This window comes from Oryza glaberrima, chromosome 2 (genome assembly GCF_000147395.1).
Source record: "Oryza glaberrima chromosome 2, OglaRS2, whole genome shotgun sequence".
NCBI classification, from domain to species: domain Eukaryota; kingdom Viridiplantae; phylum Streptophyta; class Magnoliopsida; order Poales; family Poaceae; genus Oryza; species Oryza glaberrima.
Genome location: NC_068327.1, coordinates 6,114,973 through 6,135,550, shown reverse-complemented (window position 1 = coordinate 6,135,550; position 20,578 = coordinate 6,114,973). Strand labels below are relative to the sequence as shown.

Here is a 20,578-nt window from a genome sequence, read left to right as displayed (position 1 = left end):
CAAAGGGAGTAGTAATAATTACTTAACCTAAACATTTTTCTTACTTTACAATTAAATAACTGAAATAACTCTAACTCATTTCTATTTCATGTGAAGAGAGGAACTGCCTCCGCTCGGCTGAAAAGGATGACGTTTAGAACATCCACGCATATATATAGGGGTTGTTTAATTAGATTGATGCCATTTCAAATCACACCATTTTTTTAAGTAAAATTGTTAAAAATGTACATATATTTAGTTTTTTTTATCGAATTTTGGTAAATACATAAGGAATTCTGCACAAACTTGACAATATTACCAACTTACCATGCCAAAATTTGGTAAGTTTTATTTCGCTACAATCTGAACAGGCGTCCATAGTTCCAACATTGTTTTTCTCAAAATATATTTTCATAAAAATATTGAATATATATAATTGTAATATGAAGAATTTTTCATGGAAAATATACTAGCTAGTATGTGTTCTTACATCTATTAATAATTCAATACTTTAGATTTGAACTGCACATATTTTATTTAAGGATGTCATCGTCCTTTTCGATTCCTTCGCAGGACAAAAAAGAAGAATTGTTCATTTTTCGCGGGTGCATTTCCCGAACTCTTCGATGATGTGTTTTTTGAAAAAAAAAATAAACAAGGGAAGTACAGTTCCCAACTGTTTTTTCTAATACGCAACTCGTTTTACGTATCTTTATCGGTTTTCTCTTTTTCCCTCCTCTCAACCAATGAAACAATCAATCCATTAAATAAAAAAAATGAAATAATCAATCCTTGCATGTGCTACTCCAGTACTGAAGTACTACTCCATACTCATAAAGGAAGTTGTTTAGAATAATGTTTAAGTAAAACCTTGTGAATATAAATCATGAATAACTCTCAAATTGTTGAGTCTAAAAATGTAAAAATTATATGTATAGATTTGTCTTAAAAAATACTTTCATAGAAGTATACATATATCACTTTTCAATAAATATTTTTATAGAAATCAAAAGTCAAAGTTTTTGTTTTGAAGACCGTATTGTTGACCTAGACGACTTTCTTTACGAGCCAGATGCACGCACAAGACTAGTAAAACCAGAAACGAAGCTAAATTGCTACTCCATCTTGCAAGTAAGTAGCAAGGTGACGATCGACCTAGGTAGCTAGTAACTAGCTTAATTAGGTAGGCGTGGTGTGATATATGTGATGGCGTGGCTGCGACAGCGGTACAGTGTGGTGGAGCTCCTCCAGCTCGCGGTGGCGCTCTGGCTGGCGGCCACCGCCGGCTACTTGTGCCAACCGACGTACGGCTACCCGCCGCCGCCGCCTGGGTACCCGACGTATCCACCCGTCCCGCCGGCGAACACACCTCGCAGTGAGCCCCCCCCCCCCCCCCCCTCTTCCACCTTTAAATTTATTTCATGCATACAAATCACTACCAGAATAACACCGCTTAATTAACACCGCTTAATTATTGGGAACCGGCTTTTATGCCGGATTCACAGACGACACTCATCTAAGTATAATAGTAGGCTATAAACCGGCTAAATACTGAGTTGGAGGAAAGAAGAGAGGAGAGAGAGGAGAAGCGGACTGTAAACTTACAGCCAGCTTAGACATAGGAACAAAGAAACTCTGTGAGAGAGACAAGTGGGCCCTGTATTAATTGCGAAGAGCTAACTATTATATGGGTAGACTGAGAGAAGGTTATAAAAATCTTATAGCCAGCAGGTCGACTGTATTATTAGCCTTGCTCTCAGGTGTTACTAATCGGACTTTCTATTAATGCCGGTTTTAAAGGGAATAAACTCAATTATTCTTAGATAAAAGGTGAAAAGCATCTCATATATGTCGATTTTAAATAAATCGGCACATCGATTGATCTGTATATGATGTTAGTCAATAATCTTACCTGCAGGGCTGAAACCTTAATTAGATCGATCTTTGTCGATCTCGCCTGCATGCCATACGTACGTCGTTAACTGCAGAGATCGAGATCGACGAGTTGGTACGGCCGGTGTCCAAATCAACGACGACGGACGCGGCGTCGGCGCCTGAGGCAGCCAACTTCGACGCCGCTTCGAAATTGTTGTAAGCTTTCGTATTATTACAGTTTGGTGTCCAAATCCAATCTCGACTCTTGAAAACTCAAAAAAGTTACGGCTGCCTGCAGCTATGTATATATCTGAAATAAGAGTTGTAAAGATCCGAGATCCGAGAGCCGATAGGTGTATCAGTATTGTGTAATGTTGATCGAATTGTGTACCTGTTTGTAATTTGAATAAAGAACCCAGCTGTTGAAAATGAAGTACATGAAGATTTCATATGCTCCATAAATAAATCATATGGTAGCACAAAACATACTCGACACAATTAGTATTTACCAAATTTAAATAATTTTAGTTAAATTAGAAAAAGGTAAAAAGTTTCGGATGAAATAGAGTTTCCTATAGGGACCGAAATATTGAACCCGGAGCTCTAAGAACAGGTCGCCGCCCTCTGCGTGCTTCCCCAACCCAACCAAACCTATCTGGAGTGAAGAAGAGCTATCCCTAATGATCATAAGAGGGAACTCTATAAAAACGAGTACAATAGGATGAACTAAGCGGGCTATATATACAAGTTATTGCATCACATTTGTACTTATATGTAGGAGAGATGAGATGAGAGAGAAAAAAAACCCGACTACAAATTTATAGCTAGCTACAACACGGGCTCTCCATGAATTTACTCCTAAATTTTTACTCATGGTAAAATTTAGGAATAAAAAGGTTTACACTTAGTGGCGTGAAAAAATCTAAGATATTTGATCCATTAATATTTGATCACTCATGCACATAGTAGTACAAGCTAAATTTAATTAAGAGGTCATTAATTAATTGCATCAGAAATTTAGCACCTTTCTTAAATTTCTGTCCTAAAAGGTATATTTCTATAGCTTGTTAACAAAAGAATCTTACTGTGCGTGAAATATAATCCTTCTATCATAAAAGAAAACAATCTAGTTGGTGATTTAATATCATCTAGTAGATTATAACGAATCTGGATATTATATTAGGTTATCCATATTCATTATCCTAGATTATGTTAAATCATCATCTGGATTTTTTTTTTTACAGACTGAATACGTGTGACGATTGACAAGAAATTTGTTCCCCCTTTGTTCGCAGCTCCAAATGATCCACAAAGGCCATTTCCAAGGTTGCCCGCCGCCGGATTGCTCCGGCAAGCAAGGACAGCCTTAATTAGTGATGTACTATCGGCGTACACCTTTTATATATATATATATATATATATATAGGTAAATTAACTAGTGCTTCATGGAGTATGGGCTCCAAGATTCAAATTGAGTATATACCCAATTTAAATGAGTATGAAATTTTTTTAAATGTTTAGATATGAACATTAACTTCTTTACTAACAAGTTCAAACAAGTTTGAACTTTTTTTTTATTAGATTTTTGTTCTAGGTATATAACATTCAAACATATAATTCGTTAGGTATGTAATGATGAATTGTGAAATAAAGTTGAGTTTGAGTTGTTTTGTTGTTAGGTATTTGTATGAATCAAATTCATATACCTAGGTATATACTCATAATTTGAAAATTTTAAAAATTTGAGAGAATTTGTGTGTTTTATACCTTGGAGCCCGGGCACCATGGAGTCCCATATGGGTATCCTATATATATATATAATGTATATATGTATATATGTATATATGTATATATGTATATATATATATGTATATATATATATGTATATATATGTATATAAATCCGGTACTCAAACTAAGGGTGTGTTTAGTTCACGTCAAAATTAGAAGTTTGGTTGAAATTGGAACGATGTGATGGAAAAGTTAGAATTTTGTGTATGTAGGAAAGTTTTGATGTGATGAAAAAATTGAAAGTTTGAAGAAAAAGTTTGAAACTGAACTCGGCCTAAGTTTGCATGTATGCATCTAAGAGAAGGTGGTTAGGTATAATTTTTTAGCCAAGACACATGTGGTCTACGCGTTCATGTTTTATGCTGTACTTCTTATTCTATAAACTTGAGAGCGTGTGCGTTTTGCCTATGTACATTATAGCCATCTACGGTTGGAAGTGTACTCAATACATGCATCGTCTCCTCCGTTATATATATAGAAAAAAAAAACTAACTTTGCAAACCTCTTGTCTACTCTATCTTCATTTCGATTTCAAATGCAAGAATATATATTTAGCATATTGTATTCTCAACTATATTTTGCAAACTAAGGTTCTATACTTCTATTAGTATAAATATACGGCTGGTTAGATTGGTACAACTTTAATAGCAATATCCAAACTTGAATATATGTAAATTAAATTGCCACACTCTATCCTGACACCACCTAGCTACAAAACGGCACCAAAATAGGGTAGAACACAACACTAGCCGTCTCCGTGAGATCGTGATATCAGTACCAGTCTGACGGGTATTTATTTTAACTCGTCACCGCTGACATTCACCTATGAAGGATTAATACAGCTGCCAGTCACTGATGTGGGGAATGGGAAAAAAAATGCCTAACTTAATGGTGGGAGAGGCGTGTGCGCCCAAATTGAGGTTCGCGGGATCAAGTCCCCGCACATCCAACGGGTAGCATATGAATCTTGGCATAAATCTGATAGCAAAAAATATTAAAAATTTTCTCACCCAGCATGAATCTCAATGCTTATCCAATGGCTAACATTAATCTTGGCGCACCAATAGAAAAAAATACAACATGCGTTTCAGGTTATAAGACTTTCTAGCATTACTCATAATCATTATGATATTAATAAATCTAGGCGCGCGCGCATATATATATATATATATATATATATATATATATATATATATATATATATATATATATATATATATATATATATATATATATATATATATATGTCTAGATTCATTAGCATATATATGAATATGGGTAATACTAGAAAGTCTTATAATATGAAACGGAGGAAGTAATCTACTATAGGTAGTAACTGATCGTCGATTGATCCGTATCCTGATGATCAGGTCTTTTGTACGATAAGGGTACGGTAGAGGTTACCGTGGTATGCATTCACAGTTCAAATAAACGTGCTACATGATTTAGGTTTCTATCAAACAAAAAGTGCTACAGCCATTTTGGTTTAGTGTCAATTCTTGACCTACCAATTGGTAGTTTTCAATAGTGTATGTTAGCATTTTGGACTGGAGCTAATTTTTACCAAATCAGTAAAGTGGAGCCAAATCTATACTATCAAATATATGGTAGTGCCAAAATTTGCCCAAGATTTAATACTACCAATATTTTAATAGGGTTTCAAACCAAACAAACCCTAAATCATATCCGATATTTAGTCCGTGCTAATTTTTCTCTCTCCGATTCTATACCCTAATAGTATAGGTGGAATTTTTCTCAGAATGTCACCAGCATCACCGTCATTTACATATAGGGCCATGAGCTACACTAGCTGTGTTCTTTCCTGGGTGATTGTGAGTGAGTTTGTTTCGTTTTCCACGCACACGCTTCTCGAACTACTAAACGGTGTTTTACAAAAAAATGTTCTATAGAAAAGTTGTTTTAAAAAAATCATATTAATCTATTTTTGAAGTTTAAAATAGTTAATACTTGATTAATCATGCACTAATGACTCATCTCGTTTTGCATATCTTCTCAATCTTCTCTATCTCCTTCTCCTCAAACACAGCGGAGCGATAATGTACTGACTTATTTTTTCAATATCAGTTGGTCTATTTTTTTTCTTTTTAAGATGAAGAATCCTATCTGAACCAAGCGGACATAAGAAATTTTTTTAACTACGAGAACTGATTTTTTTTTAATTTTAGATACGGATATTTGACGTGTGTGTATACATATACATGTATTTATACTAGCCGGTAGCCGAATGCCTATACTTTACTATACAGACAGAAAATACTATAAATAAATAATGTTATATATTTTACATGAAATGTGTTAGCTAACTTTTCACTATAAGGAACCTTCACCTTAATTCAACTTTATATATGGCTATCGATCCATATTTTTTTTAATGTTGAGAAGCTCAAGGCACAAGTAGAGAAACCCAGCTGTGTTCGGATTCAACGGATGGGAACTAATACCTCCAGCACGAAAAACGGAGCGGTCCATTAGCGCGTGATTAATTAAGTATTAGCTATTTTTTTCAAAAATAGATTATTTCGATTTTTTTAAGCAACTTTCGTATAAAATTTTTTTGCAAACAATGTACCATTCAGTAGTTCGAAAAGCGTGCATGTGGAAAACGAGGGAGAGGGTTTGGGAACTTGAGGCTGCAAACATAGCCTGAACCCCCTCTCTTAGGTAATCGAGTAGTTTTTTAGCCAACACAAATACAACGGAACCAATAACAATAAACCGGCACCTACAGTGGTGTGAGAAAACCAAAAATATATTTTGCATTTTTTCTAGGCATTTATACATGGCCATACTTAGTTTTTCATAACTTACAAGATTTTAACACCATTTTGACGCGCACGGGGTTACAAGGATTTTAACACCATTTTGACGCGCACCATTTCTCTGTCTACTAGAAGCCTGCTTACCATCTCACCTAAAACATAGTCCCTCCGTCCTAAAATATAACAACTTTTAGCCCTCAAAAATTTATCCCAAAATATAATTTCTCCACCAACATTCTCTTCCTAACCAATCACAATCCTCCACTATTAACTTTTCCCACCTACCTTCACTAGTCATCCAATCCCAATCCTCCACCACTCACTTCTACCTACTTTTTTAATAACCGTGTCCAACTTAAAACTTATTATATGCTGGGATGGATGGAGTACTTGTTATCTTAGAAGCAAATACTATTTTTTAGGCTACTATTATCCAAAACTCATAATCCATATTTAACACCATAGATGATAGTTCAACTGAAAATTTTATCAGCTACAAAATTATAGATCTCACCTAGGTCTAAGATGTTTATAGATTGTCTCCATCTGAGATCATTTATAAATTTTAAAATTCACTTATCCAAATAGACTTGAGAAATTATAACATACTCCCTCCATATTTGTAAAGGAAGTCGTTAGGACAGCGACACGGTCTCCAAAATACAACTTTGACTTCTTATTTCTATAAAAATATTTATTAAAAAGTGATATATGTATACTTTTATGAAAGTATTTTTCAATACAAATCTATACATATAATTTTTACATTTTCAAACTCAATAACTTGATAGTTATTCATGATTTATATTCTAAGGTTTGACTTAAACATTGTTCTAAACGACTTCTTTTATGAGTATGGAGTAGTATTTTCAGATATCAAAACGATCTCAAATCAAAAAGTTATCAAGTAAAAGTTGTAGATCCTGTTAACCAGCACACCTATGTGATGCTCTTTGGTACCGGTTTATTATAGAAATTCCCAAACAATTCGTTTCTCCATATAGGTATAATTCGCGCTCTCCGAAAAGGTGCGGGAGAAATCCCACACTTCCTGGTCCATATATATGCTCTCGATCCTGGCCCTGTTGAATTTTGTTCCAATGACAACTATAGACTCACTCCAATTTAAAATATAAGCACCGGTATAACTACAATTTATAAAAATTCATAGTATACTCGTCTTTTTATCAACCTATCACTCATTCAAATTTCTTTTCGTTTTAATTACAACATACTCTCATCTTACCCGTAGTTCAAAAAAAAATTACGATTACCCGGTTCACACTCCGCATACATGGATGATCGATTAATTTGTCGATCTAGGACTAGGAGCAGAGGGTAATCGCAGACTTGGCCGCTAGCTAGTCAACGACGAGACTAATACGCTTGTCGGCTTGTGTCCATTCTTGCATCTCCTACCGCCGTCAAACCCGGCGTGCGGTTGGTCTGCATGAACTGAGAACTGTCGCTATTAACCACCTCCGTCCATGAATACTTCATTTTATCTAGTCAAATTTTATTAAGTTTAATTAAATTTATAAAAAAATAATAACATTTAAAATATCAAGTTAGTTCCATTAAATTCAACATTCAATATATTTTGATAATATATTTGTTTTGGGTTGAAATACAAATATTTTTTTCTATAAATTTATTAAACTTAAAGAAGTGTGATTAGGGAAAAAAGTTAAATGGCTTATAATATGAAACGGAGGGAGTATAAACTATGACAAATATTTTTTTAAGCAAACTAAGATATATTGGTATAGAATTATTTCAGTGCCCATGTTAAATTCCTGGTTGGCGTAAATAATAACGAAATTAAAAGAGGTGAGTAATTGGCTAGGACGAAGTAATTAAAACTGTTTATACTTATATCTATAAAATTTTCAGTGTTACAAATGTTTATATTTGTAGACGTGTAGAGTACGCAGTACGGTGTTTGGATGGGATTAAAAATTTTTAGTCTCTATCACATCGGATGTTTGACACTAATTAGAAGTATTAAACGTTGACTATGGACAAAACTCATTCCATAACCCTGGACTAATTCGCGAGACGAATCTATGGAGCCTAATTAATCCATGATTAGACTATGTGATGCTATAGTAAACATATGCTAATTATGGATTAGTTAGGCTTAAAAAATTTATCACGCGAATTAGCTCTCATTTATGTATAAGTAGTCTATATTTAATACTCTAAATTAATATCTAAATATCTGACGTAACATGGACTAAAGTTTAGTAGCTAAATCCAAACACAACCCATTTGCCGCCTCTGCTTGACTCGTGCAGACCTGCATGGACCCTTGGTTTGAGTGGCATGTCAAATTAAGCACACCATGCATGCATCGTACCAGTAAGTACTACTTTCTCTCTATTTTAATCTCATAATCTATAATTCACTAACATCTATATAAATATAAATATAAACGTTTATAATACACGAAGTACATTTATGCATATATATAAATCCGGTCAGAATCTAAAATGGCTTAAGTGTGAAATCGGGAAGTATTTACTCATTTTATACCAAAATATAAATGATTTTGGATAGATTGGACACATTGTAATATACTAGTATTAGGATGTGCCATCGCTGTGTCCAATCCATCTAAAATCACTTATATTTTGAGACAGAGAGAGTACTAGTTAGCCATAGCAACGGCCACCAACCAACCATATGCGTCCGTGCACAACAACGAACCGATATAGTACTTACTATATACGCCTCTCTCCATGTATATATATCGATTAGCCATATCGCCTCTACAAATAATAACGGCCCGGCACGAAAAGCGGGGTATATATACCTAAGAGAGCAAATTACAAGAGGGATCGAGCTACAGCTAGCTAGTTAGGCCGGATCGATGGCGCGGCTGCAGCGACGGCGTCTGGTGCTGGCGCTCCTGCAGCTCGCCGTGGCGCTCTGGTTGGCGGCTACCAGCGGCTGCTTGTGCCGCCAGCCGCCGAGCCCGATCGCCGGCGTCCCGTCGCCGCCGATTCTGCTGGACGGCAGCCGGACACCGGAGTCGCCTCCAGGTGATCAGAGATTCATTTTACCACTTATGTACTCCATCCGTTTTGAAATATTTGACGCCATTGAATTTTTTAATATGTTTGCCTAAGGTCTTATTAAAAAAAAATAAATAATTATTAATTCTTTTCTTATCATTTGATTCATTGTTAAATATACTTATACGTATACATATAGTTTTGTATATTTCATAAAAGTTTTTGAATAAGACGAACGGTTAAACTTGTGCTAAAAAATCAACGGTGTCGAATATTTAGAAATAGAGGGAGTATATATACATGCACCTATGTGCGAAGCTCGAGCTAAATTTCAAAGGCCATTGATTGCGCGCATAACTAAGCATATCAACTTATATATATATATATATATATATATATATATATATATATATATATATATATATATATATATATATATATATATATATATATATATATATATATATATATAAAGTAGTATCTTCCTTTTCAAATATATCTGAAAATCTTTTCGTTTAATTATTAAATGTTGTCCATTTCCTCGTGGCTTGTTTTATTATAAGGAATATAAATAACTTGTATTTTTTTAATATCTGTATTTAATTTGTGATAACATGAATATCCAAACACCATCATAAATATAAATTCAAAAGCGAACAGAGTATCTGTTAATCGTAGTTTGCGTGACATAATACTCTCTCTGTATTTTGTATTTTAATGTATGACGCCGTTGACTTTTCGACCAACGTTTGACCATTCGTTTTATTCAAAATTTTTGTGCAAATATAAAAATATTTATGTCATACTTAAAGAACATTTGATGACAAATCAAATCATAATAAAATAAATGATAATTATATAAATTTTTTGAATAAGATGAATGGTCAAACGTTGGACAAAAAGTCAACAGCGTCATACATTAAAATATGGAGATAGTGATAAATACATGTGACGATATATTGACGCAGTTTGCTTTTCCCTTGTTTTGCAGCTCCCGTATCCGCAAAGCACCCGAACTTCTCCGTCCTTCCGCCGCCGGGCTGCTCGCCGGATTGCACCGACCAGCAACGTCAGCCTTAATTAGTTAGGGACTATCAACGACGTACGTTCAGCATATATATACTCTGGTTGCTAACGTGTAATTAGTATGCTCTGTAAGTTCGTTCCGATTTCAAATGTAATGCAATTTAGCGCATTGTATATTTGTATTCTCAACTACTTGTAAGTGTAATTTCTATTGCTAGTATATATAAATGTACGGCCGAGCGATCAGATATTGGTACATCTTCAAAAATAATATCCTAGACTTGATTAATTATATGTAAAAACGCTCAAATTAATTACTCCCTCTCCTTTCACAAAAGTTGCATCTATTACTTTTGTCATCAAAACCTATAAGAAATTAACTCATTTTTATATGTCAAGTTTAATAGTATAGTCAACTACTAGCTCTAATTAATCTATAGCTAATCTAATATCTCATCCATACAATAGTCACATACTACATTATTAATACCTGATCCCACCTGTCATACACACACTGTGTCTTGAAGTCCGTGCTACAGCTGGCTATAAATCTGTAGCCCGCTGCTTTTCTCTCTTCTTATTTATATTCTTAAAATATGTTTGTAGCTGGCTTATATAGTGCTATTGTACCTGCTCTTATACTTGTACGGTGGTTGTCAGTAGCTTCATTATGGAGATATGTCAGTAATTAGAAATATTTGCTAACACAGAATAGAATAGAGAAAATCGAGAAGAGATAAACATCATTACTACGGTTAACAATTGTGTAGCAATGATTTTTAATAATATTTATAGAATGAAAACTTTGCGGCATAACGATGTGAAAAAGAAAGAGTAGTAGTAAAAATATTTCATGGATGAGTCACTGACGGAGAGATCGTTTTTAGTCCCGGTTCGTAACCTTACTATAGTCCCGGTTTTTAAACCGGGACTACGAATCCGGCACTAAAGATTCTTATCTTTTGTCCCGGTTCAAATACCCGGGACTAAAGATGGGAGCGGCAGGACCGGTTAGTTTTTTTTTCATTTATTGCTACTCACTGCTTAATCTCTAATTTATTTTCTCCTAAATTAGGTGGGATGTATATCCTCAAATCAAAATCTCTAATTTATTTTCTCCCAAATTAGGTGGGATGCATATCCTCAAATCAAAGTAACATTCCAAATACACAAATCAATCATATACACCACAGATTATACATCCCAAATACACAAATCATATACATCACAAATTCTTCATCTCAATCTATACATGGATCACAAATTCTTTAAAAAAAAAGAATCAAAGCAAAGCCGCCGGCTGGCTCAGCCGCTGCCGCCTCCCCTCCTCCCCGGCCGTCGCCGCGTGGACCTCCGCGCCGCCGCTTCGCCACGCCACCGCGTGGCCCTCCGTGCCGCCGCGCCGCTCTCCAGCGTCCGGCCCGCCCTCCTCTGGCTGCATAAACCCACACCCATCCCGCATGCAGTTGTTATCGTGATCTACTTGCATGCAGATTTTTCTCCCTATCCTTAGGCGCAACTGCATGGTGGTGCAGTTAATCTCAGCATGCATAACTGAAAGAGAAGAGAAGAGATAAAGAGGAACTGCTGCGCAGTTCAGCCCTTCTGGACGGAAAGAGAAGAGAAGAGATAAGGAGGAAGGAAGAGATAAGGATTAGAGATGAAGGGATAGAGGGGTTTGTATGGACGGGAAAAGAGGATAAGTAATAGGGATTATATAGTGCGTTTTGATCCTTAGTCCCGGTTAGTAACACCAACCGGGACTAAAAGATCATCGTGATTTATTAGTCTCGGTTCATAATACAAACAGGGATTAAAGATCCGATCTTTAGTCTCAGTTGGAGTTACCAACCAGGACTAAAGATCTAGGAGGGCCCTGACAACCCCTGACAGCATGTGTTACCAATCGGGACTAAAGATCATGTAGCCCCATTCTGCTTATAAACCGGGACTAAAAACGATTATTAGTTCCGGTTTTTATTGCAACCGGAACTATTGTGGTTTTTGGTTGCCCGGACAAAGATGGTTTCTCCACCAGTGAGTGGATTAGAGTGTTTGTTACTATCTTCACTGTTGAAAGATCATAGTCTCTATATTTTTTTTGTGAGGACAAAAACTTTGCCTTGTATATTAATAGACACAGAAGAGATTATAAAAAAGACAAACAATGATATGTACAGGGCCTATCGAAAAAGACAAGACCAAAAAAGGCAATATCTCCGAAAAAGACAATACCATGCTGCCGCTTTCTCCGTATTAATCTTGACTAGTATTGAGGCTGTCCCTATATAAACCAGCATTAGGGCATGTTTAATGATAGAGACGGGTATGGTCTCTTAAACAATATAAGATTATTTAGAGACCATGTCTTTATAATAGTTGAGACGACAAAAGCTCTAATCATTAACTCAAAAAATATTTTTTTTGTTAATATTCTTTCCATATTTTTATCCTCATGCAATCATATTTCTATACTATAGTGACTAAGAGTCGTTGTTAAGCCGTTGTCATGCATAACAACGATGTTTTGTCTCTCCTCTTTCTCTATCCTTCATGTCAACAAATATTCCTAATTAGCAACGCTAAGAGACCACTATTAACTATCATTGTACATGCCCTTACGTGTAAAAGTCTATACGGCCGGACTCTCTGTCATCTCCCTTCCATGCATCGTGCATATGCATGCTATGACTATCTCAATGACTCCGAAACTGTACCTGGTGGAAAAGTGGAAAATTCAGCACCCATATACATATCCATTTCATCATTCCACCACACCGCGCGTGCGGCCACCAACGATATCAACGACGACGTTTCGTGGTGCTCGATCGTCCGTAAATGATGGCCACTCGAAGTGTGTGCGCACATTGTGTTGTGTTTAGTTACTTCAAATTTATAACTTTTCTGTCACATAAATATTTGGACATATGTATGGAGACACTAAATATGAAAAAAAAACCAATAGCACAGTTTGCATGTAAATTGCAGACGGAACTTTTGGGCCTAATTACGTTATGATTGGACAATGTGGTGTTACAAATAAAATTTGCTAATGACAGATTAATTAGGCTTAATTGATTTGTCTCGCAGTTTACAGGTGGAATCTATAATTTGTTTTGTTATTAGTCTACGTTTTATACTTCAAATGTGTGTTCGTATACATCAATTTTTTTGGGGAAGGCTATATGCCTGTTGACAGATTTTTTATAGATGAATCATTCACTTTTTAGGCCGTTGATCTTTCTTTGAGATTGGTGCAATCCTAGATTAGTATTATCTAGTTTGTTCCGTCTATGGATTACTGGGCTCCTTTGGGCTTTATGTGGCCATAAGACTCTTCTGTTACTCTTTTTACCCTTATTTAACGTGAAGTTCGCTCACAAAATATCGTATGATCCCATGCGTACTAATTACATCATACTTACACTATAATTACATATGTAATTTTAGTGTATTTACGATGTAAGTCTGAAAATTACATTTGTAATTTTAGTGTATTTACGATGTAAGTCTGAAATCTACTTGAGCCCATTTGAGCCCACATGAGTTTCAGATTATCCATGTGGCCCGTTTGTTTTTTTATTTTGTTTGTGTATATTAATATCATCCGTTAGATGTTGATCCAAAGGATAAAGAAATCTGTATGATAGGAGGCTAAAAAATCTGTCACATGATGTATAAGGCAGTCCCTTTTTTTTTTTGCCAAAACAACTAAACACAGTCTATATTTGGTTTGCCGTTGGTGTACTGTGTTAGTTATTATATGCTTATTTTTCAATTTAAGTTTATGTGAAAAATTAAAGCCTACAATTAGCATATATTTTCATGCATGCATGAATCAAAATTACAATGTGCAAAATCCAAGTAATTAACTCCTATAAGTCGCTGGGCATTCCAATCCCACCCCCCCTCAACTTAATTTGTTCAAAACGTACTCCCTATAAATCCACTTACTATTCCAACTTCCCACCTCTCTATCTCTAGTTTTCATTGATTCCTCATCACACATAGAGATTTCTCGCATCCCATGGATCTCAGGATGCATGGTGTCAGTAAAGTTGCTCCTTATATATGTCTTCTCTCCTTTGGAATGAGATTTAATATCTTCTCTCCTTATATCATGTTTCGTTACCTTACCGTTTAATTTGTGGAATTATTAAAGCGTGCAACAGCGAAAGGTGCAAGGAGGATGAGGTGTGCACCTTTGATTGTAAGGGACAACTTTGCTCACCGTGATGGAGGTCCATGAGATCATGAGAAAAATGGATAGAGGTGGAAAGTTGAAAAAAAAATGAGTGCTCGGAATTAAATTATGAGATTGAAAATACTAGTGACTTGTAGGGGTATTTGGATTTTCCCCCAATTACAATTTGATAGAAGATTGAAGTGCACAGCCCATCCCTAAACTTGCATAGATGTATCATCTAGATCCCTGAACTCTCAACAAATATATTTTCGAGTCATCGAATTTGTCTTTGATATCATATATGTCCAAATGGGCTCCAACCTCCTCCGTGCGCCGACGTGGCATGCCACGATGGAATGTTAGTAGGACCCACATTTTAGTCACAGAAAAAAATAAAATTGAAAAACATCTTTTCTCCTCTTAGGTTATGCTAGCAAGGATATACAGGTATGATCAAATTAACTAGGGATTATCTAGCACAATTTTATATGGTGCTAGTGTCAACGTTTGATAGTCACGACTAGGGTATTTTGATAGTATGGGGATCGTTGGTACCAGGGTATATGCGAGATTGAGGTAAAATAGATGGAGACAGAGATTTTTATATAGGTTCGGGTCCCTTATCTGACAGGTAATAGCCCTATATCTTGTTGGCCGAAGCCGGTGTTGCTCTTTATTCATCTGGATCACACAAATACAATATTTGGGATACCTATCTAGGTAATCTTCCTCCTGAAGTACGAACTCGTCAAGATCAGAGATGGCGCTAGATCCCTCTTGCCGGCTTCCGTAGGCATCGGATGGGGTATGGCTAGGCTAATCTCTGATGTTGAGATCTAGCGTCGTATTGGTTTGTATTGGCTTGTGGCTTTGTGGCGTCTATGGTGGGTGTCTCCTCTCCTTCTAGGGGGGCTTGTATTTATATACCCATAGATAACCCCTTGTCCAAGTAGAACTAGGGAGATAAATACGGATACGATATGAGTAGTCCTTGTCGTTTCCATATAGAACTCTTTTTGTCCTTCCTTATCCGGAACTCCTTCTATATACGAGGTTTGTTTCCGTATAAGACATGGTATGTGGTGGGCCCTGCTGAGTTTAGTCGATTACTATTGGGTATGTGGTATCCATAACCCTGACAGCTAGATTTTGAGGTACAATTAGACAGTTCTTAAATTTTATTTATAATCATACAACATTATTTCTACAAAATAGAACTTAAACATATAATTGGATTTCGTATACAACACGTAGCTTCTATTTGTTAGATATAATGGTATTTTGTACGCAATTATGATCGATCAATTTGCAACTGTGTAATTTGGCCCACCATGGTCTAATGGTTCGAACCCTTTTCTTTTATCTGAGTAACGTGGAAATTTCTAACCTTCTAAAATGAGACGAACGTAGTGACTCCTTTTTGAATTATCAATATAACATTCATAATATAATAGATTATCTATGATGTTGATAGTGGTAGGGGGCATGCATTATATATGAATCAACTTGCATCACAATAGTGTGAGAGAGAATAAACTTTAGTCTACCATACATGTACACTTGTGTGAACCACCTGCTGCTGTCAAATCCTGAGTACACTAGTGTTCTGTTTTTTCTTCATTCCATGGACTGAGAGCTTTCTGGTTTCTCCAAACCACGGAGTTGTGTTGGGTACGGACAAAGAAATGCCTGGTTGTTTAGTTCCCAATTCTTTTTTTCTAAAAACGTCACATCGAATCTTTGACACATGCATAGAACATTAAATATAGATAAAAACAAAAACTAATTGCACAGTTTGCATAAAAATCGCGAGATGAATCTTTTGAGCTTAATTAGTCCATGATTAGCCATAAGTGCTACAGTAACTACATGTGCTAATGACGATTTAATTTAGCTCAAAAGATTCGTCTCGCGGTTTACATGCGAGTTATGAAATTATTTTTTTTTCGTGTCCAGAAACCCCTTCCAACATCCGATCAAACATCCAATGTGACACCTAAAAATTTTCTTTTCGCGAACCCAAAAATCAAGCACACCGAAGCTGTCCATTTATCGTATATATCACTGTCAACGACGACGACATCAATCATCAATGGATCGGTGCATGCACTCGATCGATCGCCTCTATCTACAAATCTTTGCAAGTGTGTACGTGCAGACGAGCCGGCCAAGATATCGATGATCCACTGCCACCGATCGAGCAGATCGATGAGCAGCAGCCAGAAGTAGGTAGGTAGTGTTCAGCGTTTAGCAAAAAAGAAGGCCATAGCGTATAGCGCGCGTCGTCGAGATGGCACTTCTGCCGCGACGTAGGCGACACAGTCTACTCGCCGTCGTTCAGCTCGCCGTGGCGCTGTGGCTGGCGGCGACGAGCGGCTACCGGTGCAAGATGGGCGTCGCCCCGCCGCCGCCGCCGGTGGGCCAGCTGGTGGTGGACGGCAGCCGTATTCCGACGAGCCCTCCCTGTGAGCACCGATCATCGAGCACTGATCCGTTTCTTCTTCCTCAGGCCTTTCACAGTTTCACTCATGAATGTGACGAGTAGAATTAATTTGTTTTATCTCGTTTTGCAGCTCCACAGGTGCACTGGCGCCCGCAGACAGAGCCGGCGCCGACGCCGGTCTGCCCACCGGAGGGTTGCACCGGCGGCGGCCACCCGTCTGGCCGACAGCCTTAGTTATCAGAGATTTAGAGGATCCAAAGTGTAACTTGGGAATTAAGTCCCAATGGACTACTGTGTGGCTATGCTATGATACGTGCACACAGTAGTTTTGTATAATTATGTAATTATCTGATCTGAATAAATTTGGTGCACTGTATATATCACCAATTTGCATCGATTGAAAGATTGTTATTACACTACTACACCTCTTCAATCGAAACTCCTAGTGGGCGGCCGATCGCCCCCTGGCGATCGTTCCACTCTCCTCCACTAGTTTCTTTCTTTTTTTTTTCACCGCATTACTTTTCTATTTTAGTAAATTTATGCATCTAAAGTTTGTACAGCTCAAGTTTACACATCTAAAGTTTATAAATCAAAAGTTTATATATCCAAATTCAAATTTGAATTTGAATTCAAATACTTTTTATATATAGTATTTCTATACATCTAAAGTTTATACACCTAAAGTTTATAGACCCAAAGTTTATAAGTCAAAAGTTTATATACCCGATTCAAATTTGAATTTGAATTCAAATATTTTTTTATATCTATATATCTAAAGTTTATACACCTAAAGTTTATAGACCCAAAGTTTATAAGTCAAAAATTTACATACCCGATTCAAATTTGAATTTGAATTCAAATGTTTTTTATATAGTATTTCTATATATAAATTTTTCTAACTTTTGTTTTTTTTATTTTTTAAAAAAATTTATGGTATAGTAGGAAGAGAAGAAGGGGAGAAGGAAGGGGGGAGAGGAGTGCGTCAGGGGGAGGGTGGGGATCGCTATAAGCGATCGATCACCCATTAGCACGGCCCCTCTTCAATTTGTTAATTTGTAGTGGGTCTCGCTCCCCGTGATCAGTTCAATGGTTACAAGCGAAAATCAAAACAATTTTCACAAACAGACCTCTTAATAGGCCCGTATGTGAAAATAAACCTATTTTCGCAAGCAGGCTTGTTAAGTGGCCCGCTTACCACCAGCCTACCAGGCCGGCCTACCACTCCCCTTTTCCACTGAAAAAAAGTCTATCCTCTCTCTCACACACTCTCCTCATACTCTCCTCCCTCATCATCTACTCCTTCTGAGTGGTGACCACGCGACGCGAGACATACGTCCGGCGACGGGAGATGGGAGGGGTAGCAACAGGCGGCAGCGATGGGAGTGGCCAGTGCGCTCTCTCCTCCTTCCCGGCGCACGGCGGCAGCGGTGGCAGCTGGCGATGTTGAAACCACCAGTGCAGGCCTCGGGACGGTAGATCTATCGGCATTGGCCTCGGGGGCGACGGATCCGCTAGCGTTGGACTTGGGGATGGCGGATCCGTTGGCTCCTCCTCCGACACGGTTGACGGCGACGGGAGTGGCCTCCGTGCCCTCACCCCCTTCCCGACGCGCGGCAGTGGTGGCGGCACCTAGCGATGGCGAATTCGTCAGTGCTGGCCTCGGGGGTGGTGGATCCGCTGACTCCTCCGACGCGGTCGGCGACGACGGGAGTGGCATGCGCACTATCTTCGTCTTCCCTTACCTTTCCAACTTTTCAGCGCGCGGGGACAGTGGCGGCAGCTGTCGATGGTGGCGGGTGGATGTGGCGGCAGCAAAGTGGTGGGAAGGACCAGCGGTGGATCCACCTATAAAACCTGCATCTATTCCCCTCGCCGGCCTATATGATGCAAACATATATCTGTCGGTTTGTTTAAATAACCGCCACCTTTCGTATAGGTGCCGGTTTTTTGTCCACGACCGCCACCTATGTGATTTTCGGACCGTTGGCGGGAGTATTTTTAGTGTCGGTTTTTTATGAAAACCGGTACCAATGACCTTCCCAACAAAAACCGACACCTATTAATCGTTATAGGTGTCGGTTTTTCACTACATTGGCGGGAAACGACTTATAGGTGTCGGTTTTTGGCTAACCGGCACCTTTGTGGCCGACACCTATGGGTGTTTTTGTAGTAGTGGGACACGGTGGATTCGTCGGTACCTTCACCCTCCATCGCACGGATCTGACGGCGGCAGCGATGGGTGGGGTGAATCGGTGGCCTCTCCTCCTGTGATGATGACGACGGTGGGTGGATCTGACAGCGGGTAGTGCGGCGATGGATGGATGCTCCTAATCTAGGGTTTCGATTTTTTGTTGTGAAATTTTTAATTTTTTTTTTGGCTAAGAATGATTTTCACAGTCGGACCAAGTTCCACATGCGAAAATCCTGTTTTTGCATTCGGTTGGACTGGCCACATGGGAAAATCGCTATTTCTTAATATACCTGGGTGCATGCGGTTCCTACACCCGCATGCGAAAATACAATCTAGCCCTATGTAAAAACCGTTTTTCTTGTAGCGTTATTGTGTCATTTTTCAGCACATACAGCACACCCTCTTTTCTAAGTCATTGAAAAGTCCAAGCCACATGTTTTTTGCTGGGCTTCCTCGAACTACCTCCATTTCATTTTATAAATCGCTATGATTCTTTTTATAATCAAACTTGTTTATGTTTTGATCAAGCTTATAAAAAAATATAGTACTATTTCCAACGTAAAACAAATATGTTATTAAATATAACCAATGCTAGATTTAGCGGAACTCATTTGATGTTTTAATTATTGCTAAATTTGTCTATAAGCTTAAACAAACTTAATTTAAAAAAACCAACGATTTATAATGTGAATTGGAAGAAGTAAGTAAAAAGAAAAATACAAAACCCATTTATCTCCGTTAAGAAAACCAATCTAGCTAGTAGTCCCTCCATCCCAAAATATAAAAGATTTTGGAGGAAGATATGACATATCGTACTAGATAAGACATTTCTAGGATAACGAATATAAATAGGCTCTTGAGTTTATTCAAATTCGTCTTAATAGAAAGTATAGCATCCATTACTATTTTTTTCTTTATGAAGGAAGCAGGCGGTAGGTCCGGTTGGACCCAAACATCCTCAGAGTTGGCACATCGTGCACGGTAGCTGGCGGACACTTGTGGGCATCTCGTGTGGTTAGAAATCCCACTGTAAGAAACAAAATTGTTTAGCCATGTTATACACAGACGACGATATGATCCCCTTATTTTTTTTAGTGCTAGAATATAGTACATATGTTGACCTCGACAATTTTGCACACGTCTAGCTAGGGATAAAAACGGTAAAAACCCTATACCATTTTCATTTTCACATATTTTTCTCAAAAACGGAATCGGAACGGTAGACCCGGAAATGGTAACGATATCGGTAATATCAGTATATCGGAAACGGGACCGTCAGAACGGAATA

General features: G+C 37.5%; 1 protein-coding gene and 1 long non-coding RNA gene across 2 annotated transcripts; both read left to right on the top strand.

Annotated features, from left to right (window-relative positions):
* The first annotated feature begins 9,218 nt into the window (after nucleotides 1-9,218).
* Nucleotides 9,219-10,740, top strand: LOC127762284 (uncharacterized). Its single transcript, XM_052286727.1, has 2 exons — nucleotides 9,219-9,468; nucleotides 10,433-10,740. Exons 1-2 carry the CDS (start codon nucleotides 9,297-9,299, stop codon nucleotides 10,519-10,521), a joined length of 261 nt encoding a protein of 86 aa, XP_052142687.1. The 5' UTR covers nucleotides 9,219-9,296; the 3' UTR covers nucleotides 10,522-10,740.
* Nucleotides 10,741-16,758: 6,018 nt separating this feature from the next.
* On the top strand, nucleotides 16,759-17,491 carry LOC127762285 (uncharacterized). The gene is made up of 2 exons (XR_008015490.1): nucleotides 16,759-17,118; nucleotides 17,227-17,491. It is a non-coding gene; the product is annotated as an uncharacterized LOC127762285 (long non-coding RNA).
* The last annotated feature ends 3,087 nt before the right edge of the window (nucleotides 17,492-20,578 follow it).

Bases quoted from the DNA above. Each gene is read 5' to 3' on its own strand.
- LOC127762284 (XM_052286727.1), top strand. From the start codon at position 9,297: ATGGCGCGGCTGCAGCGACGGCGTCTGGTGCTGGCGCTCCTGCAGCTC. The intron at 9,469-10,432 runs GTGATCAGAGAT...CTTGTTTTGCAG, and splicing joins GACACCGGAGTCGCCTCCAG to CTCCCGTATCCGCAAAGCAC.